At 49.9% G+C, this 18,171-nt stretch overlaps 7 protein-coding genes across 7 annotated transcripts; 3 read left to right on the top strand and 4 right to left on the bottom strand.

Moving 5' to 3' along the window:
- Positions 1-400: 400 nt before the first annotated feature.
- Positions 401-1,304, top strand: BO88DRAFT_481342 (phosphotransferase enzyme family protein; the record flags this gene model as incomplete). Its single annotated transcript, XM_025712184.1, has 1 exon — positions 401-1,304. The coding sequence occupies exon 1, from the start codon at positions 413-415 to the stop codon at positions 1,301-1,303; it is 891 nt and encodes a 296-aa protein (XP_025563730.1). The 5' UTR covers positions 401-412.
- Positions 1,305-2,016: 712 nt separating this feature from the next.
- BO88DRAFT_386978 (amino acid transporter) lies at positions 2,017-3,898 on the bottom strand (the record flags this gene model as incomplete). Its single annotated transcript, XM_025704805.1, has 10 exons — positions 2,017-2,103; positions 2,154-2,269; positions 2,323-2,350; positions 2,400-2,597; positions 2,648-2,862; positions 2,924-3,067; positions 3,131-3,462; positions 3,509-3,581; positions 3,645-3,658; positions 3,729-3,898. The coding sequence occupies 10 exons, from the start codon at positions 3,896-3,898 to the stop codon at positions 2,017-2,019; spliced, it is 1,377 nt and encodes a 458-aa protein (XP_025563729.1).
- An 885-nt stretch (positions 3,899-4,783) lies between these two features.
- BO88DRAFT_364068 (uncharacterized protein) lies at positions 4,784-5,827 on the bottom strand (the record flags this gene model as incomplete). The annotated part of the gene is made up of 2 exons (XM_025703963.1): positions 4,784-5,633; positions 5,688-5,827. 2 exons carry the CDS (start codon positions 5,825-5,827, stop codon positions 4,922-4,924), a joined length of 852 nt encoding a protein of 283 aa, XP_025563728.1. The 3' UTR covers positions 4,784-4,921.
- A 698-nt stretch (positions 5,828-6,525) lies between these two features.
- Positions 6,526-8,537, top strand: BO88DRAFT_364063 (L-glutamate gamma-semialdehyde dehydrogenase; the record flags this gene model as incomplete). Its single annotated transcript, XM_025703962.1, has 4 exons — positions 6,526-6,776; positions 6,838-7,310; positions 7,363-8,309; positions 8,365-8,537. Exons 1-4 carry the CDS (start codon positions 6,636-6,638, stop codon positions 8,535-8,537), a joined length of 1,734 nt encoding a protein of 577 aa, XP_025563727.1. The 5' UTR covers positions 6,526-6,635.
- A 1,035-nt stretch (positions 8,538-9,572) lies between these two features.
- Positions 9,573-10,948, top strand: BO88DRAFT_386969 (NAD(P)/FAD-dependent oxidoreductase; the record flags this gene model as incomplete). The annotated part of the gene is made up of 2 exons (XM_025704804.1): positions 9,573-9,785; positions 9,851-10,948. The coding sequence occupies 2 exons, from the start codon at positions 9,573-9,575 to the stop codon at positions 10,946-10,948; spliced, it is 1,311 nt and encodes a 436-aa protein (XP_025563726.1).
- A 64-nt stretch (positions 10,949-11,012) lies between these two features.
- Positions 11,013-12,967, bottom strand: BO88DRAFT_364059 (Zn(II)2Cys6 transcription factor). Its single transcript, XM_025703961.1, has 5 exons — positions 12,836-12,967; positions 12,737-12,757; positions 12,555-12,656; positions 12,266-12,505; positions 11,013-12,215 (listed from the first exon to the last, which is right to left on the bottom strand). Exons 1-5 carry the CDS (start codon positions 12,873-12,875, stop codon positions 11,059-11,061), a joined length of 1,560 nt encoding a protein of 519 aa, XP_025563725.1. The 5' UTR covers positions 12,876-12,967; the 3' UTR covers positions 11,013-11,058.
- A 919-nt stretch (positions 12,968-13,886) lies between these two features.
- BO88DRAFT_338979 (arylsulfotransferase) lies at positions 13,887-15,886 on the bottom strand (the record flags this gene model as incomplete). The annotated part of the gene is made up of 2 exons (XM_025703007.1): positions 13,887-15,092; positions 15,152-15,886. 2 exons carry the CDS (start codon positions 15,884-15,886, stop codon positions 13,887-13,889), a joined length of 1,941 nt encoding a protein of 646 aa, XP_025563724.1.
- Positions 15,887-18,171: the final 2,285 nt, after the last annotated feature.

The following is an 18,171-nucleotide window of genomic DNA, read 5'->3' as shown; positions in this document are numbered from 1 at the left end:
ATTGAACCATGTCCATGAGCAACTTTCGAAGAGTTGAGTAAAGAGGTGAGACTCAACAATTCAATGTTGTGAGCTGAAGAATTCCCCTCTTCCACGCGGTTTCTCGGGCATCTACAGCCGCTGTACACGTCACCGTGCAGGAGACTAATGTAGCCTCAGCACAGCCCGATTCCACGGTACTGCGCAGGTTCCAGTATCACATACCAAGTGTCTATCGGTAGGGACAACTCTATTCTTTCTTCTGAGATCTATCAGCATCTAAGAGGATTTTGTAACTGGTCTAGGAATAAATATTATAGTTCGAAGTGTGAAATTCTAGCTGATCTGCGATCAACTGCTCATTCGATCCCTTTTCATCCAGGCGACGATCCATATTTCAAGAATACTTCCGCGAATCTCTGCTTTCTCCACAATGTGGAAACCAGTTGATCTTCCCTTCCAGAACTCCGAGCCTCTGCCTCCACTACCTACAACAGATGAAATCCGCGCTTGCACCAATGTTCTCTGGGAGACCACGGCGTCCAAGGTCGTGACAATCAACGACAATATTGTCGTGAAATATGGAGGTTGTATCAATACCTGTGAAGGCCAGGCGTTGATTTATCTTGAACGCCATGTCCCCGAAGTTCCAGCCCCTCGACTGTACACGATGTACTATGAGGGCAAACAACTTTTCTTGATCATGCAACGCATTCCCGGTGTGCAACTGGATACCATCTGGTCAGTATTAACCCCATCCGAGAAGGATGGCATTATAGCAAAACTCCAATCAATATTCAACACCTTACGACACGTCGAGTGCCCATGGCCCGACTTTTACGGTGGCTTGGACGGCGGCGGCGTACATCACTACCTATTCTACAGCCAGCACGGCAATCAGAAGTTTCTAGGGCCTTTCACTGGTGAACCTGCCTTCATCGCTGGCCTGGTGGGTAATTATAGGGCTTTAGTCGAACGCAACAATCATCCCGACTACAAGGCTCGCTTTTACGAGAAATATCTCGCTCGCGTTCTTCAAGGTCACCGGCCTACATTGACGCATGGAGATGTTCAGCAGAAGAATATCATGGTTGTGGAGAATAAAAGTTGCTCAAACGAGCAAGGTGAGCGTTCGTTTGACGTTGTGCTGGTTGACTGGGAGAATGCTGGTTGGTTTCCTGACTTTTGGGAGTTCTTTTGTGCATCGCACCCCTTCATTTTCGAGTGGGATGAAGACTGGTCATGGCGAGTTCAGGACTTTGTGGAAGTGTGGCCTGCTGAGGTTGCTATTATGCAATTGATTGATAGGGATTTAGGCTGGTGAGGTACCATTCTGAAGTTATTTTTTATCTAGATAAGGTGATATGAAACCGATGGCTATAGGATCGATTGTGTCACCACCATTCCAAAACTTTTCCTCGGCCCAGAATAAGAGGCTGGTAGGTGTATTCAGTTGAATGAGTTTTCCTAGAAACGGAAGGGGCTTACAAGGAATGTTGATCAAATATCAATGTTGTGACATATTACAGTTTCAGATATATATCATTACAAATGATGAAGTTTATTAGTAACTTAATCTTATGTATAGAAACTAGTTATCAGAGTACTTGTGATTGGAATATAGTGTGATTAGTACTTCCGTATTGAGGAGATAGACTCGAAAGGTCCTGGTCAATGAAATAGTAAGTAGTGTAACTGTCAGCATATACGCTGGATGGCCTAGTAAATGGGTATACTAACTAGTGATATATCTATAGTGCTACAACGAGGGAATGTTTAAGCATGAGGAAGATGCTTATGCAGTTCCCTTATTGTTCTACATTTCTTCAATTTACTGTGAAATATGGAACTGATTCGTTTACATTCGCTAGAGAACATACGTTTATTGCTCAATACAGAAACACATGCTCAAAACATCTTGATACAATGGACCAGAACTAACTGCTCATCAATACCATCATCATAACAAGAGAAGTATATCGCTGAACGACTCGAAGTAATTCGAAGGATGATCAGCTATAGTTGAGGATAGGTCACTCAAACAGCATTGTTAGCACACGTCCAGACACCACTTCCACTATCTTTGCTGATCGCATCTCCCGATACGTATAACCCGAGACCGCACTGGACAGGACAATTAGCGACAAGATTCTCGAGGATCAAGGGATACATACAAGGGTGATTGCCATGGCCAGAATGAACGTGTTAGACACGGTAAGAAATATTTTCTTAGTTGATGCGAACCACTGGCCCTTGTTCAAGGTGAACCAGAAGATAGCAGGGAACCCATCTATGAGACGTAGTTAGTATGATCCGTAGCATCTTAGAATTTTTGAAACTCACAAGCGAACCAACAGCCAAAAAGTGCAGTCTTCATCGAGGTTAGCATGCATGTTCTGTAGCAGGAGATGGCCACGTACAATTAGACTCAAAAGGTTGTTGAAGACTGGGATTGACTCTGCGATGACCCAGGCAACTACCCAGGAAATCAATTCAATAGCGACCCATGAGCCGATGGAGAGCAATGTCCGTTCATGCATGTGGTTTGTGCCGCGGAAAACACGCACGTACACGTATTTGCTGGCTACATGGCCATTGACAATTCCAGCAATAAGGACCTGGGAACATTAATCAGTAGTCGTTCCAGAAGATACAGTAAGTAACATACAGTCGGAATAGCCAGCCCGTAGGCAATTTTCTTTCCTAGGGGCCCCGCAGAGCCTAATGCAGGGGATTGAACGTCCGCACCTACGTAGCGGTATATAACCACTGCGCTAGCTATGTATAGCGAGGTATCAATGACTTGGAGTACCGATATGGACTTGGTGAACTCTCGAGGTTTGTCCATCTCTGAGATGAATCCGAAGAATGACGCATGGCCGACTGTTGATGGTCATGAAGTTAGTTAAATTGCTCACAAAATGCAATTAGCCCGGGACTTTACCATAAGCAAAGAACAAGTTGCTGACTGCCAGAAATTCTTCGTTGAAACTGAGATGGGTAGTCGCAGCAAGAGGGATGTGGCCTTTGTACTCTACGCCGACCGCTATCATAGTGGCCATAGTTGCCGCTACAATGCTGAGAAATGCTATACAGAAACTAAATTAGCATCATAATTAAAGTGAAGTGTGAAAGGTGGGAAGGCGCTTACAGGCAATTGACATCCAATATACCTTGTCCATGGTGCGTGGTAAGGCACCGACGCAACTGACAACCAGTGCAATAACACCAAACACGATTGTGCAAGTACCATGCTCGGTAATCGTATTCATGAGAACCGTGAAGGTCAAGACGTGACTGGCCATAACGAATATAAGGAACAGTAGCTGGCCGATACCAAGCAGTTCACGTCCGAATCGCCCCATTATGATTTCACCCGCATCTCCCATGCTGTGGACCTGGGGGTATCGTAACTTGAACTGACAAAGAATGTATGCCGTGTACCATGATATAGCGGATATTCCAATTAGTATGATAAGAGCCCTAGACTAGGCTTAGCTTTCGTCTACCAGTGTAGCAAGTTACTTACGGGACAAATCCCAGCGTTGCAAAGGCGGATGGAAGGGAAAGAATTCCAATAGAAACATTCTCTGCGACCATGACTGTAGACAATAAGAGTTAGGGGTCTATGTATTTTTGGTGACCGTAATAGGCTTGAGGCTCACGTATCCCTGTTTTCCTGCATGTTGCGAAGAAGGGTCAGATACAGGGCCAAGGCGTAGTCTAGGGGCAGGGGATGTAGAACTTACCACCAACCCATCGTCCGATATTTCACCTCTGCGAACTCTTCGTTTCCAAATGGATCTTCCTCTTCAGGGGATGTATCATCCAGATGCTTCTTCTCCACATCCTGTCCGTAGTCATACGCAGGAGTGTCATGAATCTCTGCCAGGTCTCTGGGTCCTATCGAAGCACTCATTCTTCTCAGGATGACCAAGTGGTAGGACAATTAGATGGATATCCTATATGAAAGTGTAAAGAGGGAGTGAGGACAGTAGGCTCAGCACAAGAAGTGGTGAGATTGCAGGTGAGACTCGAGAACATCTGGCCTATTTGAGCCAAGTTGGCTTGCACCTGGCCATGCTATTGACCCAGTGAGAGGCCGATATGCCATCTGCCTGAGGCATCCATGTTCATATCGACCTGAGGGTTGCAGTCAGCCAATGCACAAGGACCATTTGCGAGGCATCGGTTTATCTCCGCTAGCATGACGTATTTCCTATACGTGTATTTGGGCCTTCTAACCCTCAAAGGCTACCTGCTGGGTGCTGATAGTGAATTCCGGTGGCTGTTCTTTTCCACAGCGGAAGCTCATGGATAGATATGGCTGATCCATAGCCTGATTGGATAGAGTGTCGGAACGGGAAAGGCTCAGCGATGCGGGGATAAGCATAGTTGATTAGCGTCTGGGGAAAACATGTCAATGAGATATGATGGCACGGGTCGAGTAATCGTTGGCTAATCAGTATTCGCTTCGATAGCGCCTGGGCACTTATCTTTTCTTTCGCCTGTTGTGAGCGGCTCGCTCAACTGCAGATGTGGAGCAGGAGTGCACAGAAGCGTGGCCAAGGGATGGAGATTAAGCTATTCACAGCCCTAGTGAAACCTTGCAGGTGAGGTTAGTGTATGCGCTGAAGAGATAGCGGGTTGCTGCATCGAGCCAACAGCCGATACCCGTCCTTACCATACACAAAAGCAATGACATCCATACCTGCGCGCTACGAGTTACCCCTCCCGGGAGCCAGGGGTTAGTGCATCCACATCTGGCATCTTCATTTGCACTCGGCTACTCGCTTTGCTGATCCTCGTAACGGGCCCAAATACTTAGGAACCGTCCGGCTACTGCCGCGGTCCTGATACGTGCCCGCAAAAATGATGGTCATGACAATCAAGTGGAGAGATAAGTTATTCTCGTTTGCTGTGCCCCGCACTGGTATTTGCCCTATCTAACCATCCATCTTCTGTGCAAAGATGCCCTCAAATCCGTATTGATTATACACCCCACTCCGAACGCCGGTAGAACCCTTGCTGCCCTCAGCGATGATGATTGCATATAGCCTCTCCGTACCGTAACGGATCTTTCTGCTATCGTGGCCACTTGTGGACGAGCAATAACATCTAACGCGATCATATGGAATGGCGTATTCACATATTGCACCAAAGCGGGGAGAGCGAGTTGAGTCACAGTTCTCTTGGTATGCGGGTCTGCAGTGATCCAATCTGGAACTAACGAGGCCACCTGCGGAGCCAGCGTGAACGAGCTGGATATGGTGATGCTGTCGCGGAAAAGAAATGCCATATACGCGAGTCTTGGGATGGGAGGTGGCTGCTTGAGATGACCATCTGGGTGTCCATAAATCTGAGAGAACCGGATATCCTTTAGGATTCCCAGAGACACATTGACGACGTATGTTGGGAGGAAGCTGAACGTTGCGACGAGACTCGCGCTTGTTGATTTCTCTCTTATTCTGGAAATCTGGTCGAGGCTTGTATCGGTGGCATTTGCGGTAGCGTAGGTTGCGGCGTAAAGAGACCAAGCAATGAAGAAAGGTCGGGAAAAGTAAAACTTTTTCGGTTGGAGGATGGAGCAAATGGCATGTGTGCGAAGTGTATGCAGGATGGATCTATTTGAGGAGAGCCTCTCCACGACGCTCCTACACTCAACATATCAGCACATGGATTTTTCGGGTTGTCTTCATGACACGTACCGGTCGATAACTGTTGTGATCGGGGCGATAATCGTTGCAGACAGTGATCCTGCGACTATATCGCCGGCTAACTGCCTGAGCCAGTCATTATCCCAGCCACGGGAGTGCAATGGCTCCGTGGTGACACGTTCAGGCGACATTCCGAAGTTCCAGGCACTCAAATACACCCTGGAAGAGAGATATTCGATTAAATAGATACAATCGGCTCAACAGCAGGGGTTTCAGTCTCCAATTGGCTTCATTCTAAGGGATGCCCAGTTTTGTGCTGAATTTTGGAGAACTTTCATACCTCGTGGAGATGCATTGAAAAGCCTAAGGGTCTAGGGCTGTTGCGCTCAGAATTTACAAGGCTTGTAAGCTGGAGCTATGACAAGCAACATGTCGACCTGACCGGCCTATAGCCCGATAATGCTCTTCACCAGACATGCTGTGTACGAAAGGAGGGGCAGTCGGGCACCCCTCACATGAGCGTGACTCTTTTCGCTCTAACCGGTGAGAAAGCCTATCGGTAATGTTGCGTGGATAAGATAGCCAATGCCCTAGCTTATCTAGACGCGATAGGCAAACTAAGATGTGGCTGACATGCGGAATTGAAGTAAGATGGCGTTAACAAGAGGTAGACCACAAGGAACGGTTTCATGCCGCATTAGGGGGATCTCCAGCGGAAGGCTAGTGTACCCGCCACTATACTTAGCCGGGAAGGTCCAAGTGCCGGGCTAGTTTACCCGCCAGCTGGATGGACTCCAAATCGGTGGATCTTACTCCTCACTCTCCTCAATTCCAGCTGCAACAGCGCCGAACATCGGTCTGCCAAGCAGTTGACTCCTCAAGCACCATGGCCAGCACCATGACCAGCATCATACATAAGAATGATGTTCACCATGTTCGTCTCTTCCAGGTCTATGCTCAGTTTTCCCTCTACGGCCTCTGCTACCAGACACTATCATAATGGCCTTCAAACTACCCTTGTCTCAACCCTCACCCAGCGTACGCACCTTAGGACGCCGTGCCGCTAGAGCTCCAGTTCTTCGAGCTCGCGGTGTTGCGACCGTTCCTTTTCGTCTGCCAGATGCTAGAAATGAGCCCAACGTGAGTTGCTGGCTTCCTACCCACTCCCATAGCACGCATATACTAATTCTCTCCATGATAGCTGGACTACACCAGGGGTTCTCCCGAAAGGGTAGAGGTCGAAAAAGTGCTAAAGCAGATGAAGTCACAACTGCCGCTCAAGAGTCAGGCATACGTCGGAGGCAAAGCGCTCTCGATCTCCAACACATTGCAACAGCCTCTGCCCGCCGAACATGCCACTACCTTTACCAACTACCCTAGCGTGAATGCTGCACAAGTAAATGCGGCAATTGATGCAGCATTGGAGGCAAAAGAAGCGTGGCAGAACACTCCCTTTGTCGACCGGGCTGCCATTTTTCTCAAGGCTGCCGAGCTTGTCGCCGGCAAATACCGATACGAACTCATCGCTGCTACGATGCTGGGACAAGGCAAGAACATCTGGCAGGGTGAGATTGATGCAGCTGCAGAGTTGGCCGACTTCTTCCGTCTGAACTGCAACTATGCTGCTGAGCTGCTGGAGAAGCAGCCCGACCGCGGTACTGAGGGAATGTGGACGTAAGTGCAAAGCTTTGAAATTTGGGACTCTCAGGTACTAACTGTTCTCTAGCCGTGTGGACTACAGACCCTTGGAAGGATTCGTTTACGCCGTGTCGCCTTTCAACTTCACTGCTATTGGCGGAAACCTAATTAGCGGCCCAGCTCTTATGGGCAATGTCGTCGTCTGGAAGCCTTCCGATTCGAACGTGTACGCGAGTGAGCTCGTCTACAAGATCCTCCTGGAAGCTGGTCTGCCTCCCAATGTTATCCAGTTCGTTACCGGTGATGCGCAAGAGATTACACAGACAGTGCTCGGACGCAGGGAATTTGGTGGTCTCAACTTTACCGGTTCATCGGACGTCTTCCGTTCTCTGTACGCTCAGGTCGGCGAAAACATTGGCAAGAAGGTCTACCGGGACTACCCTCGTCTGGTTGGCGAGACCAGTGGCAAGAACTTCCACTTGGTCCATCCCACTGCCGATATTCAGAGTGCTGTCTACCACACTCTTCGTGGTGCTTTTGAGTACCAGGGACAAAAGTGCTCGGCCACGTCCCGACTGTACCTTCCTGAGTCTCGGGCACAGGAGTTCTTGGAGAAGTTGAAGTCCGAGATCAACGAGATCACGATTGGTTCTCCCGAGGACATGGGAGCTTTCATGGGCCCTGTCATCCACAAAGCATCTTTCGAGAAGATCAAGTCGGTCATCGATGCCAGCAACAAGGATCCATCCTTGGAGTTGATTGCCGGTGGTACCTACGACGGCTCGAAGGGATACTACGTGCACCCTACTGTTTACCGGGCCAAGGATCCCAACCATGAGCTGTTTGACAAGGAAATCTTCGGTCCAGTTCTCGCAGTCTATGTCTACCCTGATGCCGAGTGGTCTTCGGTTTTGAAGACAGTCGACCAGAGTGGCGGTGGATTTGCTCTGACTGGAGCTGTATTCGCAGGCGATCGGCGTGCCATTCGCGAGGCTGAGGATACGTTGCGTTACTCTGCTGGAAACTTCTACATCAGTAAGTGATGATGCTATAATCCTCTAGATTTCACTACTAACGAATTACGCAACAGACTGCAAGACTACTGCTGCCCTGATCGGACAACAGTCATTCGGTGGAAGTCGCTCTAGTGGAACCAACGACAAGGCTGGCAGTGCCAATGTCCTCATGAGATTCGCCAGTCCTAGAACTATCAAGGAGGAATTCTTCCCCTTGAACGGCTTCCGGTACCCCAGCAACGAGTAATGGTTTGGATATCATATAGGCGCCATGAGACATGAAATCGGAGGTCGGAGTGTGTAAAAATAGAATTTGCAATGATAACGATTCACCTTATACTTTTTCCTCATGAGTAGATAGTATCTTAGCACTACCAAGTTCCAATTGTAGACATCAGCATAGACTGCCCTGTTGTATCAGGTGACCGTCTACTTCGAGACAGCCTGTTCACTCTACAATTTCACCTTCACCTTCAATGAACCACAGGCATCGAACTCGTCCATGATTATCATCTCAGCAAATCTCGAGCCAACGCATTCTCTTGCGCGAAGGCGATCTGTACTACTACTCTCACCGTTTACCAAAAACATGTCTTAGAGCCAGGATGTGTAAACCCTTCCTTGTCCCTTTTCAAAACCAAAACTATTATTGACTTTTCCAGCTGCAACGAAGCCCCCGCACCTCCTATCGGCTATTGCCATGTATCCCCTCATGCAAGACCCACCGACTGATTATCTCTGGAGGCCAGATCCCCATTATCCAGCCGATACAGCTATCTACTAGCGTCACCGCCTATCTCTAGACCCTCGCATACACTAACCGGCGATCATCGTTCACGCTAACGCCTCCAACGCCCACGTTCTTCTCCAAGATGACAATCCCCACATGAACAGTAAGATAGTGTATCCGGTATGTATCGCTTGCGCTAACCCACAACTCCAGATGCACCAGACGCTCGAGCCACTCCGATAAGCTGCACGTTACACTATAGCTGCGCGTTTCTGGTATGTGCACTCCAATTCTGGTGGAGGTACAGCGGGGGCAGACGGGGGAGGAGTAACTGCCGACCTGTTCATGCTCACAGCATGCTACCTGTACATGGTATGATTCATTCGAATTGCAAAGTGATTCCAATGTCTTGATACTACTAGTATATAACCCCATTGCAGCTCATCGGGATGAATCAACCTCTCATGCTCCCACTCAGTGATCATCACCTGAGCTGACTCTCTCCCCCTTCCCCTCTCACACCCCAATTGTGCCCCCGTATACCATCCCACAATGGTATCAACATCCAAGTCCGATCCCATCGCCATCATCGGCGCTGGTGTCTTCGGCCTCACCACAGCCCTCCACCTCTCCAGCAACGGCTTCACCAACGTCTCCGTCTTCGAAAGAGACAACCAAGTCCCAGCCCGCTATTCCGCGGGCCACGACATCAACAAGATCGTGCGCGCAGAATATGAAGACCCATGGTACACTGAACTGACACTCGTACGTTCTTCCCCCTTCCCTATCCAATTCCATCATCCACACACCTAACACCCCATTCTAAACAGCAAGCCATCGAAGGCTGGAAAACCCCCCTCTACGCCCCGCACTACCACCAAACGGGCTTCCTGCACCTCGTCTCCGGCGCCGCTCCCGAAAAAGCCTCGCAGACAATGAACCGCTTCCTCGCCTCAATCCGCAACCACCCCACCTACAAAGGCAAACTAACCACCATCTCCACCCCAGCCGACATCCGCAACATCGCCTGGCAACTCACCGGCCCTCTCCCAGGCTGGAACGGCTACTTCAACCAACTAGCCGGGTACGCGCACTCGGCCAACGCTCTCCGCGCCGTGTACGAAGCCGCCGCAGCTCGTGGCGTGAAATTCTTCCTCGGCGAAGACATCGGCCGCGTGACCTCGCTAATCTACTCATCCCCCACAAACAAGAAACAAGTAACAGGCGTCCGCACAGCCAATGGCAAAACCTACCCTTGCAAACTCGCCGTTGTCGCCATTGGTGCCGCGGCATCTACTCTCGTCCCTGAAGCAGGGGGCCAAGTCGTCGCGAAGTCGTGGTCGCTGGGACATGTCAAACTCACAGACGAGGAGACGTCCATGCTCCGCGGAATTCCAGTAACCTATGCACGCGATCTAGGATTCTACTTCGAGCCGGATCCGAAGACCAATCTACTCAAGATCTGCCCGATGGGCGGTGGGTATATTAACACGGATCCCGCGTCGGGGGTGTCGACCCCGCCGAAGACGCTGCAGGAGAGTGAGGGAGTGTTGCCGGCGGAGGATGAGAAGAGGATGAGGAGGTTGTTGAGGGAGTCGTTGCCGCAGTTTGCGGATCGGCCCTTTGTGGAGAAGAAGTTGTGTTGGTTTGCGGATACGAGTGATTCAGAGTTCATTATTGATTTTGTGCCGGAGACGGAGGGCTCGGTTGTTCTCTGTTCGGGAGATTCGGGGCATTTGTTTAAGATGTTGCCGATTGTGGGGGATTGGGTGTTTACATTGTTGAAGGAGAGGAAGCAGGGGGTGGGGAGGTGGAGGTGGAAGGGTGGTAAGAAGAAGGAGGGGAAGTGGGAGGGAGATGTTAGTTGGCGTTTGGGGGAGACGAGGGAGTTTGAAGAAGTCAGACTAGCTCCGGCTCCGAAGCTGTAGACTTGCTTTTTGTGTGGTATGAATTGGGATCCGTTATTGCTATAAGTGTCATGTAACTTCGTCTATTTATCTTCATATATCGTTAATTGGCAGGCTTAAAAGAATCACAGCTACGACAGTGCCAATTTCCAGTTCATCCGGCTAATAATCATTTGCCAATCGAATCCGCTTCCACACTCATGAGGGTTGAGGTCTCGGAACTTCCAAACTGTCTCTGTGGCTTCACGCACGATGGGGATGTTGCTGACTGGCCATGCATGAGCGAGATAGGTGAAGTAATTGAGAACGCGCCCCCTGTCCTCGTCGGTGGTGGACAGACAACCTGCCAGAAATATTGGCCACATTGGGAAGAGCTGCCGCTCCTGGTCCTCGCGGATGACCTTGCCAATGTGATCCAGCAGTTTACCCAACAGTGTCTGGAGGGCTGGCTGGGTCAAGGGGATATCGCAGGCCAATTGCAAGTATAGGTCGGCAGCCATGCGAAAGCACTCTCCACAGGTTGTCAGATACTCGCTGTCTGGGGAGTGCTCTTTAGGCAATAAGTCCAGCTCGCTCCGTAGTGACATGGCCCGCTGCATCATTTCTCCTTCGGAAAAGAATGAATTGCAGCCATTGCGACGAAGCTTCTGTTTCTGGCTGACCAAGTCTGTTGCCCGGGCGATGATGTCGAGCAAGCTGAGGGAGCAGCCAAAATGGGGCTGGATCTCCGTCCGCTCGTCAGCATAATTGATTCCAAGGGTTGTGCATTGTGAGAAAAAATCCATGCCATGATCGATTCCCGTCTGTGGCTCTAGCAGACGCTCCGCATCCTTGTCATGTAGATCGTCATGGCAGCCCGTGGTGCGGAAGAAGACAGTGCGAGACTGGAAGTAGCTCCGGGCGAAAAACAAAATCTCAGGATCTATCATGCTCGAGCAGCTGTTTATGATGGCAAAGGCACCTTTAGCATGACGCACCCAATCCGGTTGGCAGCCTGAGGCAATCTCCAGGGTGCACAGGATGAGACAGGTCATGAGGGCCTCGCTTGCATTACTAACATCCGACAGAGATTTTCGAAGGGACTTCAATGCGAGGGACTTGTACGAAAGCGCTAGCTGTTCGTAGTTTATGTGTGTCGGCACTGTTTCGGCGCGACGGTCATTGGCGCTGACGGACAGAACCGCGTAGAGCAACGGTCTCCGTCCGCAGCAGAATGGGACGACAAGAGATCGAAACTTGTTTCTTGAATCATCACGGAAGACTCTCACCCTGCTGATTACCTGCAGATCTGTGTATGAATTAGCCATGGATATGCCAGTTATCTTTTGGGGCACGCACAATACTGGAATAGTTGGTGCTCGAGCCCACTGCAATCGACTAGAGGGGATGCAAAGACCGATCCTTCCAGTCTGACCGGGTTAAGTGCGTGGCCATTTAGGTTCTTAGTGCGTGTATCATCTTTCTCTGCGGGTACAATTTCTTGGTTATGCTCAGACGATAGCAAGGCGACATCCTCGGCCGAAACGGAGATGAAGTGCCTCCGATTCTGCTTCTTGAGAGGGAGCCGGTAGCCATTTGCTAGAAGCAGTTAGGATACCGTTCAAGCGTCAGTTGCAGGTCTACCTACCAAGAGAGATCTTAAACCTTAGATTAATCAGTTGTGAGTTCTCCGACAGGTACGGGCACTGAAATCCGCGCACTACACAGTTTCTGCAAGCGGGTTTCTCCTCTGATTTGGCAATTGGTTAGCTCAGACCTTCCGTGGCACTAAGAGCAATGGTACTGATTGTAGCAGGCTGTAGATCTTACCTCCGCAGCGACGCTTGCGCTCTAAGATACCTTATCAGCACGAGGACATTGGGCAGCGTGGCCATGCAGGCGGCCGGCTGATCGAGCGGATAGACTTACTCTTGCAAGCTAAACAGCCAGTTCGACTCCGGACGTTCATTCTGATTGATTGAAGGGGATGTTAGTTAAGAGCAGGTTGCAGCTAGCGAGACGATAGGAGAGGATTGTGAGTGGTTGCAGCGAGGGGTAATTTGGAAACAGGAAGGCAGACAATCCCAAGGAAGAGGAGCTTATCAACGGTGGCCACGGAGGAGACAGCCAAAATGCGGGGGTTAGCGGGAGATAAGAGGCCCCTTCCCTTCTGGGAATGGTGCGCGGCTGCCATTGTGTCCCCGCCTCGTTGCCTTAATCTTTCTCCGGCCTTCCAGGGTCCAAATCACGTAGAGAGGCGCGGGATTGCGTGCTTCACCTTATCTCGACTTACACCTTGTCTACTATCTATGCTGAATATCTTCTTGCGATAATGTAGAGTATCAAATACGTGATACTACTAATACAATCATTATAAATACAGACATATAATGAGACCTCACCATCTGCTTCAGCATTGGGTGCCTCTTCGGTGTTGTCTCTCCCATAACACCGACTAGCAGTACTCTGTGCTTCTAGAAAGTGGTACAGCATACCACAAAAACCATCAATATACACCAATTACAACTACCACAAACACAATCCCGGCAATCTGAACAATAGGGGCTGCTATTTGGGTCGTCCCACCTTACCCCGCCCTGCTCTCCTCCGCCCAGACACTATACAAAGCCAGCCCCATGGAGTGCTCGGCAATTGCTTCATCCACGGGGATCTAGTTACGTGATGATTTCCTGCGTAGAAGCCGACATGCACGAGCTGCCGATGTTACTACATTCAGTAAACATGTCGATGTAACAGACTTTATAGAGGCGGGGTGGTGCGGAGCCGAAACCTTATCGTTATTATGATTTGCCATTGGGGGCCACGGTTTATCTTATTGTGGTTATGAGTTTCCTTGGTAGGCCTTGGTGGGACACCGGGGGTACATTGCTTAACCACTGTAGTGGTGGAGCAAGACGTTTCTTGAAATACAAGTAGAAGGTCAATTAGAATCTATTTACAATATAAGGTAGGTGATAGCCTACACACTACTCATGTTGCTCTGCTCCGTCTTGGGAATCAGAGCACGGCGGTCCTCATCTCTGGAGTGATGATCAACATCAGCATCCTCATCACCAGCCTCCTCGTCATAGTCATCATGCTCATGAAAGCCATCATCTGAAGCAAGATCAAAGTCCTCTGCTTCCAGGCTATTATACACCTTGCGCCTGCGCCACCACATAACTCCCGCCCCAATCGTCACCAACACAACAACGGTCAGCCCGCTCGCCAAGAATATCACTGTATTTATCGACAATCCAGAGTGCGTCTCCTCCGAGGGGATGAAGGTAGAATCGGGCTCATCGTAGGCGTCATGAGCAACTGATAGTTCCGCTGTATCCAGGTCCACGACTTCGGTCGATCGAAGGACATTTCCCTGATTGTCCAAGGCTTCAGCCCAGATGTACCGCCAATCGGTCTCGCCAACTGTCAGCTTGGTTTCGAAGCCGGTCCGGCGTGATGCAGCTATAATTTCGCCCTCTTCGTCGAGATCGTCGCTGGCTGCTCCCCGGATAACCCAGTTTGCCACTTCGGTCGCTCCGTTCCAGCTAACGTACATGACCAACTCGCCGTCCTCATTCTTTCGTGGTGCGATAGCAGGGTCCCACCAGGGTGTAGCTGACCAGTCCATCTTATAGGCGCGGTAGTTGTCTAGCGCATCGGGGATATTGTCACTGTGCCACGGCGAAAACTGCACGTCCATGACTGTCTCACCCGATGAATTGTGCTCTGTAAACGTGGGACACCGGCCCCAGCCAATGAATACGTTGCCCAGATCATCAGCAGAGGGCGAAAGGGGCTGCATGCTGCCTTGGCTCTGAGCTTGAAGGTGGGATGGGTGATGGAATTCGCGTAGGAGTTGGACGGTCGGGGGTGAAGCAGTATCGTTGATAGCGATGTGCAAGCCGCGCGAGCAATCGGTGTCGCAGACGCCGTGACTGGTGATCTTGACATGGTTGTCAAATAAGGTCATTTGGGTCTCGTCGGTCCCCTCAACAAAGCGAGCATGGTGCTGCCACTGCATCGACAGCAGGGGTGCGGCTGACTCGGCTTCTTTGGCGCGGGGCAGCTCTTTGAAATCGTTGCGTTTGCCGCCCATGGTCCATATGATGTCGCCCGTTTTTCCGTCGATGAGGTAGACGGCGTGCAGGTGGCGGATTGAGATAAGATAGTTACCTGCTTTGGTCTAAATCATGGAAAGTCAGAGGTGTTTACAGGTCGTCGGGAGACATGTCCTGCTCTTACCTTCTGAATGCTGTTCATGTGATACGCATCCCAACCTCTGCCCATAGGCTCGTAGGAGTCCATGGGGTTAATGTGGTCAAGAGCCCGCCAGTCGAAGAGCACCTCATTAGTCTCAAGGTCGATCTCTTGGAAAATGGAGTCCAGGACCTCGAATCTGGGGGGCGTTATCCAGCCTTTGTCTAAGAAGTCTGATGAGTGGGCGTTGATGGCGTTGACGCCTGTGACCAAAGCTGTTCCGTTCCCGGTAAATGCAAATTCGTGGAGGTCGCTGTGAACTTTGATGTTTCGTGCCCATATTTTATAGACCAAGCGGTAGGTGTCGTCGTAGGCGAGCCCATAGCCGTCACCTATACCATCGCCTTTCTCACCTTCCCAAAAAGTCAAGTACTTCTTGCCGAAATTCTCTTGCACACGGGTACCGAACACATTCTTGAAGGTCCGGTTCATGTAGACGGCACTCAAGTCGTTGGCATCCAAAATGAGCGGCGACGAGAGTGGCGAGGAGTCGTTACCATCATGTTTGATGAATATATGGGACCCTTTCTCAGAGATGGCACTCTGGTCCCATATGTTGACCTGTAGAAGGGGTGCATATTCGGAGCTGGAGTGAAATTCCAAGTGAGGACGGTGTCCTAGCGCTCCGTCATTGTACTCCTGGTAGTTGGTGGATACATAATCTCCGCGGGCTGTCCGAGCGAAGGCGGCAATGCACGCCCAGATAAGGGGAGGAATCATTGTTAACCCGACACAAGATGTGACAGGCGGCAAGAGTTCAGCTCCAGCGACATTGCCGGAAGGAAAATATGAGGTTGAGTCGCCTCAAATGTATTTGGAGGACGCCAGCCATGCTAAAAGGCAGGCCGGGGTTTTTCTTAGGAGGGGAACACACGTCCAATAACGGCTTGACGAACGGATTTGTGTACAGCGGACTCTGAAGCTTGCGTACGCGTCTTCTGGTCAGGGCGCCTGTTCTCCAGGCCACGCCTCCCACCCAGGGGTTGCCGGGATTGTGGGACATCGATCCACGGACAAGAACCGAACGCTGCTAGTATAGTAACTAACTGGGTACTAGACTGGGGTTAATAATATCCACACGCGACCAGTCCTCCGTGATATTCCGCGAATGCCTTCCATTCATAAAACTGAAAACAATCGAGATGCCGTACTCTGATCGACGTATCGCATCGGCAATTCGCCAGCCCCGAACTGTTGACTTGGGGGATGTTGTTGACCTCGTCAGATTCTGCTGATTCGTGTGCGCGATGGGGCTTTGAGTGGATCCCATTCGTTATCTCCTGGTTCCGTTCGGATATCTCGGTGGCCACTAAACTAAATTCTGTGCTTCAAGGCCGACATCTGGAACTTCCCGGCAACCAATTCGTTGCATGACGTGGCTCATGACGGCCACGCGACACTTATGGAAAATTTTTTGACCGTAGAGGCGTGTATTGATCGGCACATACTTTCTGGATAAGAACAAGCATGGCGTTTGGCAACTGTCGCGCCCGTCAGGGGATAGGCGCCTGTGGTTCCGGCGGAGAAGCCAAGTAGCAAGCGCTTGGCATTGTGAAAGGAGATAACGATTCGCGTTGCCAAACCTCACCCTGAAAGTGTACAGCCCAGGCATACTTCAGTGGGCTATTTATAGAGAATCATCAAAGCTGTGTATGTGTATTGGATGACTTCGATCCTGAAGCTCCTCGAAAACGGAGCCATCCAAAACGGGAATGGCCTCACCGCCTGTCCATGTGCCCAAAAATGTGGCGTATCATACTAGGGTTATATATAGTAGTTAGCATGCAATCATTAGGCTAAGGCTGGAAATATACATCCAACTGAACTAATTCACTAACGCCCAAGTCAGGATTGGCTGAGCTGAAATTAAAGTTGTTCAACTAGACAGCGATGTAAAGACAAGTTTATTATAAAGCATGGATCTGCTAGGCAATGAAGGCTGAGTCCAAAGATTTTAGATACGTGCATGTCCAACGTGGACAAACTGAACGGTAAACTTACTACCTTGATATGAGTCGAAAATAAGCTCAGGCGTGCAGTGTCAAGACAGGCGGACAAAATTGTGCTAGTTATATTTTAAATCCAATGCGTCTCACCTCATCCTGCCATATTTCTGACGATACCCCTTGAGAGAGCGTTTGTCCACCCACAAGCGTACTGCGGAGTGGTGTACTCTTCGGTGAGTTGGGACTCTCGTTCTGTAGTTCAAAATGAATCATAATCCTTTTCCTAATCACGTTTCTCTGGGGGTTCTCTTCGCGTATCTTGGACACTCATATTCACCCCTAATAAAAGTAACCTCCAACCAGTACCTTTACTATCTTCTAATATGGGCTCCAAGAAGCTATCACTAATGAATATTGGTGGCAAGAAGGTGTCACTCGCTATTCGGTCATATATAGGTTAGGTTAAGGTCGCTACTCAACTGTATGTTTCGTCAAAGATGATCTAGGGGCGATATAAGTCACGTTGAGTATTCCTATCGTAGTTGCCACTCCAAGTTTTGCTCGAAAACCAAGGTACTATGCGTATTGGGTTCTGGGAAGGTATATCACGATGGAAGTGCTATGTTCTGTTTTATCGGCTCAGTTCAAGATCACTGGGCCACATGGCTGTCACTTATGACCTGCAAGCGAAAATATTAGGTGTGGTGTGACGCTATCAGAAGAACCTAGCCTAACTTGGAAGTATCCAGGCATTGTGGCCCGAGCTGTATTGACTCAGCTTCTACTAGTAGGGCTGGACTATATTCACACCTATTGTGTGGTTCGTGGTAGCTCAAGTCCAGTGCCATACCCTCTGCCGTGGGCTAAATAATTGCGCGTTGCGGGACCAAGGAAGACCATTTCGCTTGCGAGATTAGGCCAGCAGAGATGAAAGATCTTGTAGGTTATCGGAAGCAATACTGGCTTTTAAGACATCGGGGCGCCCATCACTATGGGTTCTGCGGTACCCTCAAAATAGATGAATGATCATTGGGAAGCGATGGGCAAGGCCGGTATCAA

The sequence above is a fragment of the Aspergillus vadensis genome (genome assembly GCF_003184925.1).
Source record: "Aspergillus vadensis CBS 113365 unplaced genomic scaffold BO88scaffold_9, whole genome shotgun sequence".
Lineage (NCBI taxonomy): Eukaryota > Fungi > Ascomycota > Eurotiomycetes > Eurotiales > Aspergillaceae > Aspergillus > Aspergillus vadensis.
The sequence above is the reverse complement of the archived record's forward strand: the minus strand, read 5'-3'. Positions and strand labels throughout refer to the sequence as shown.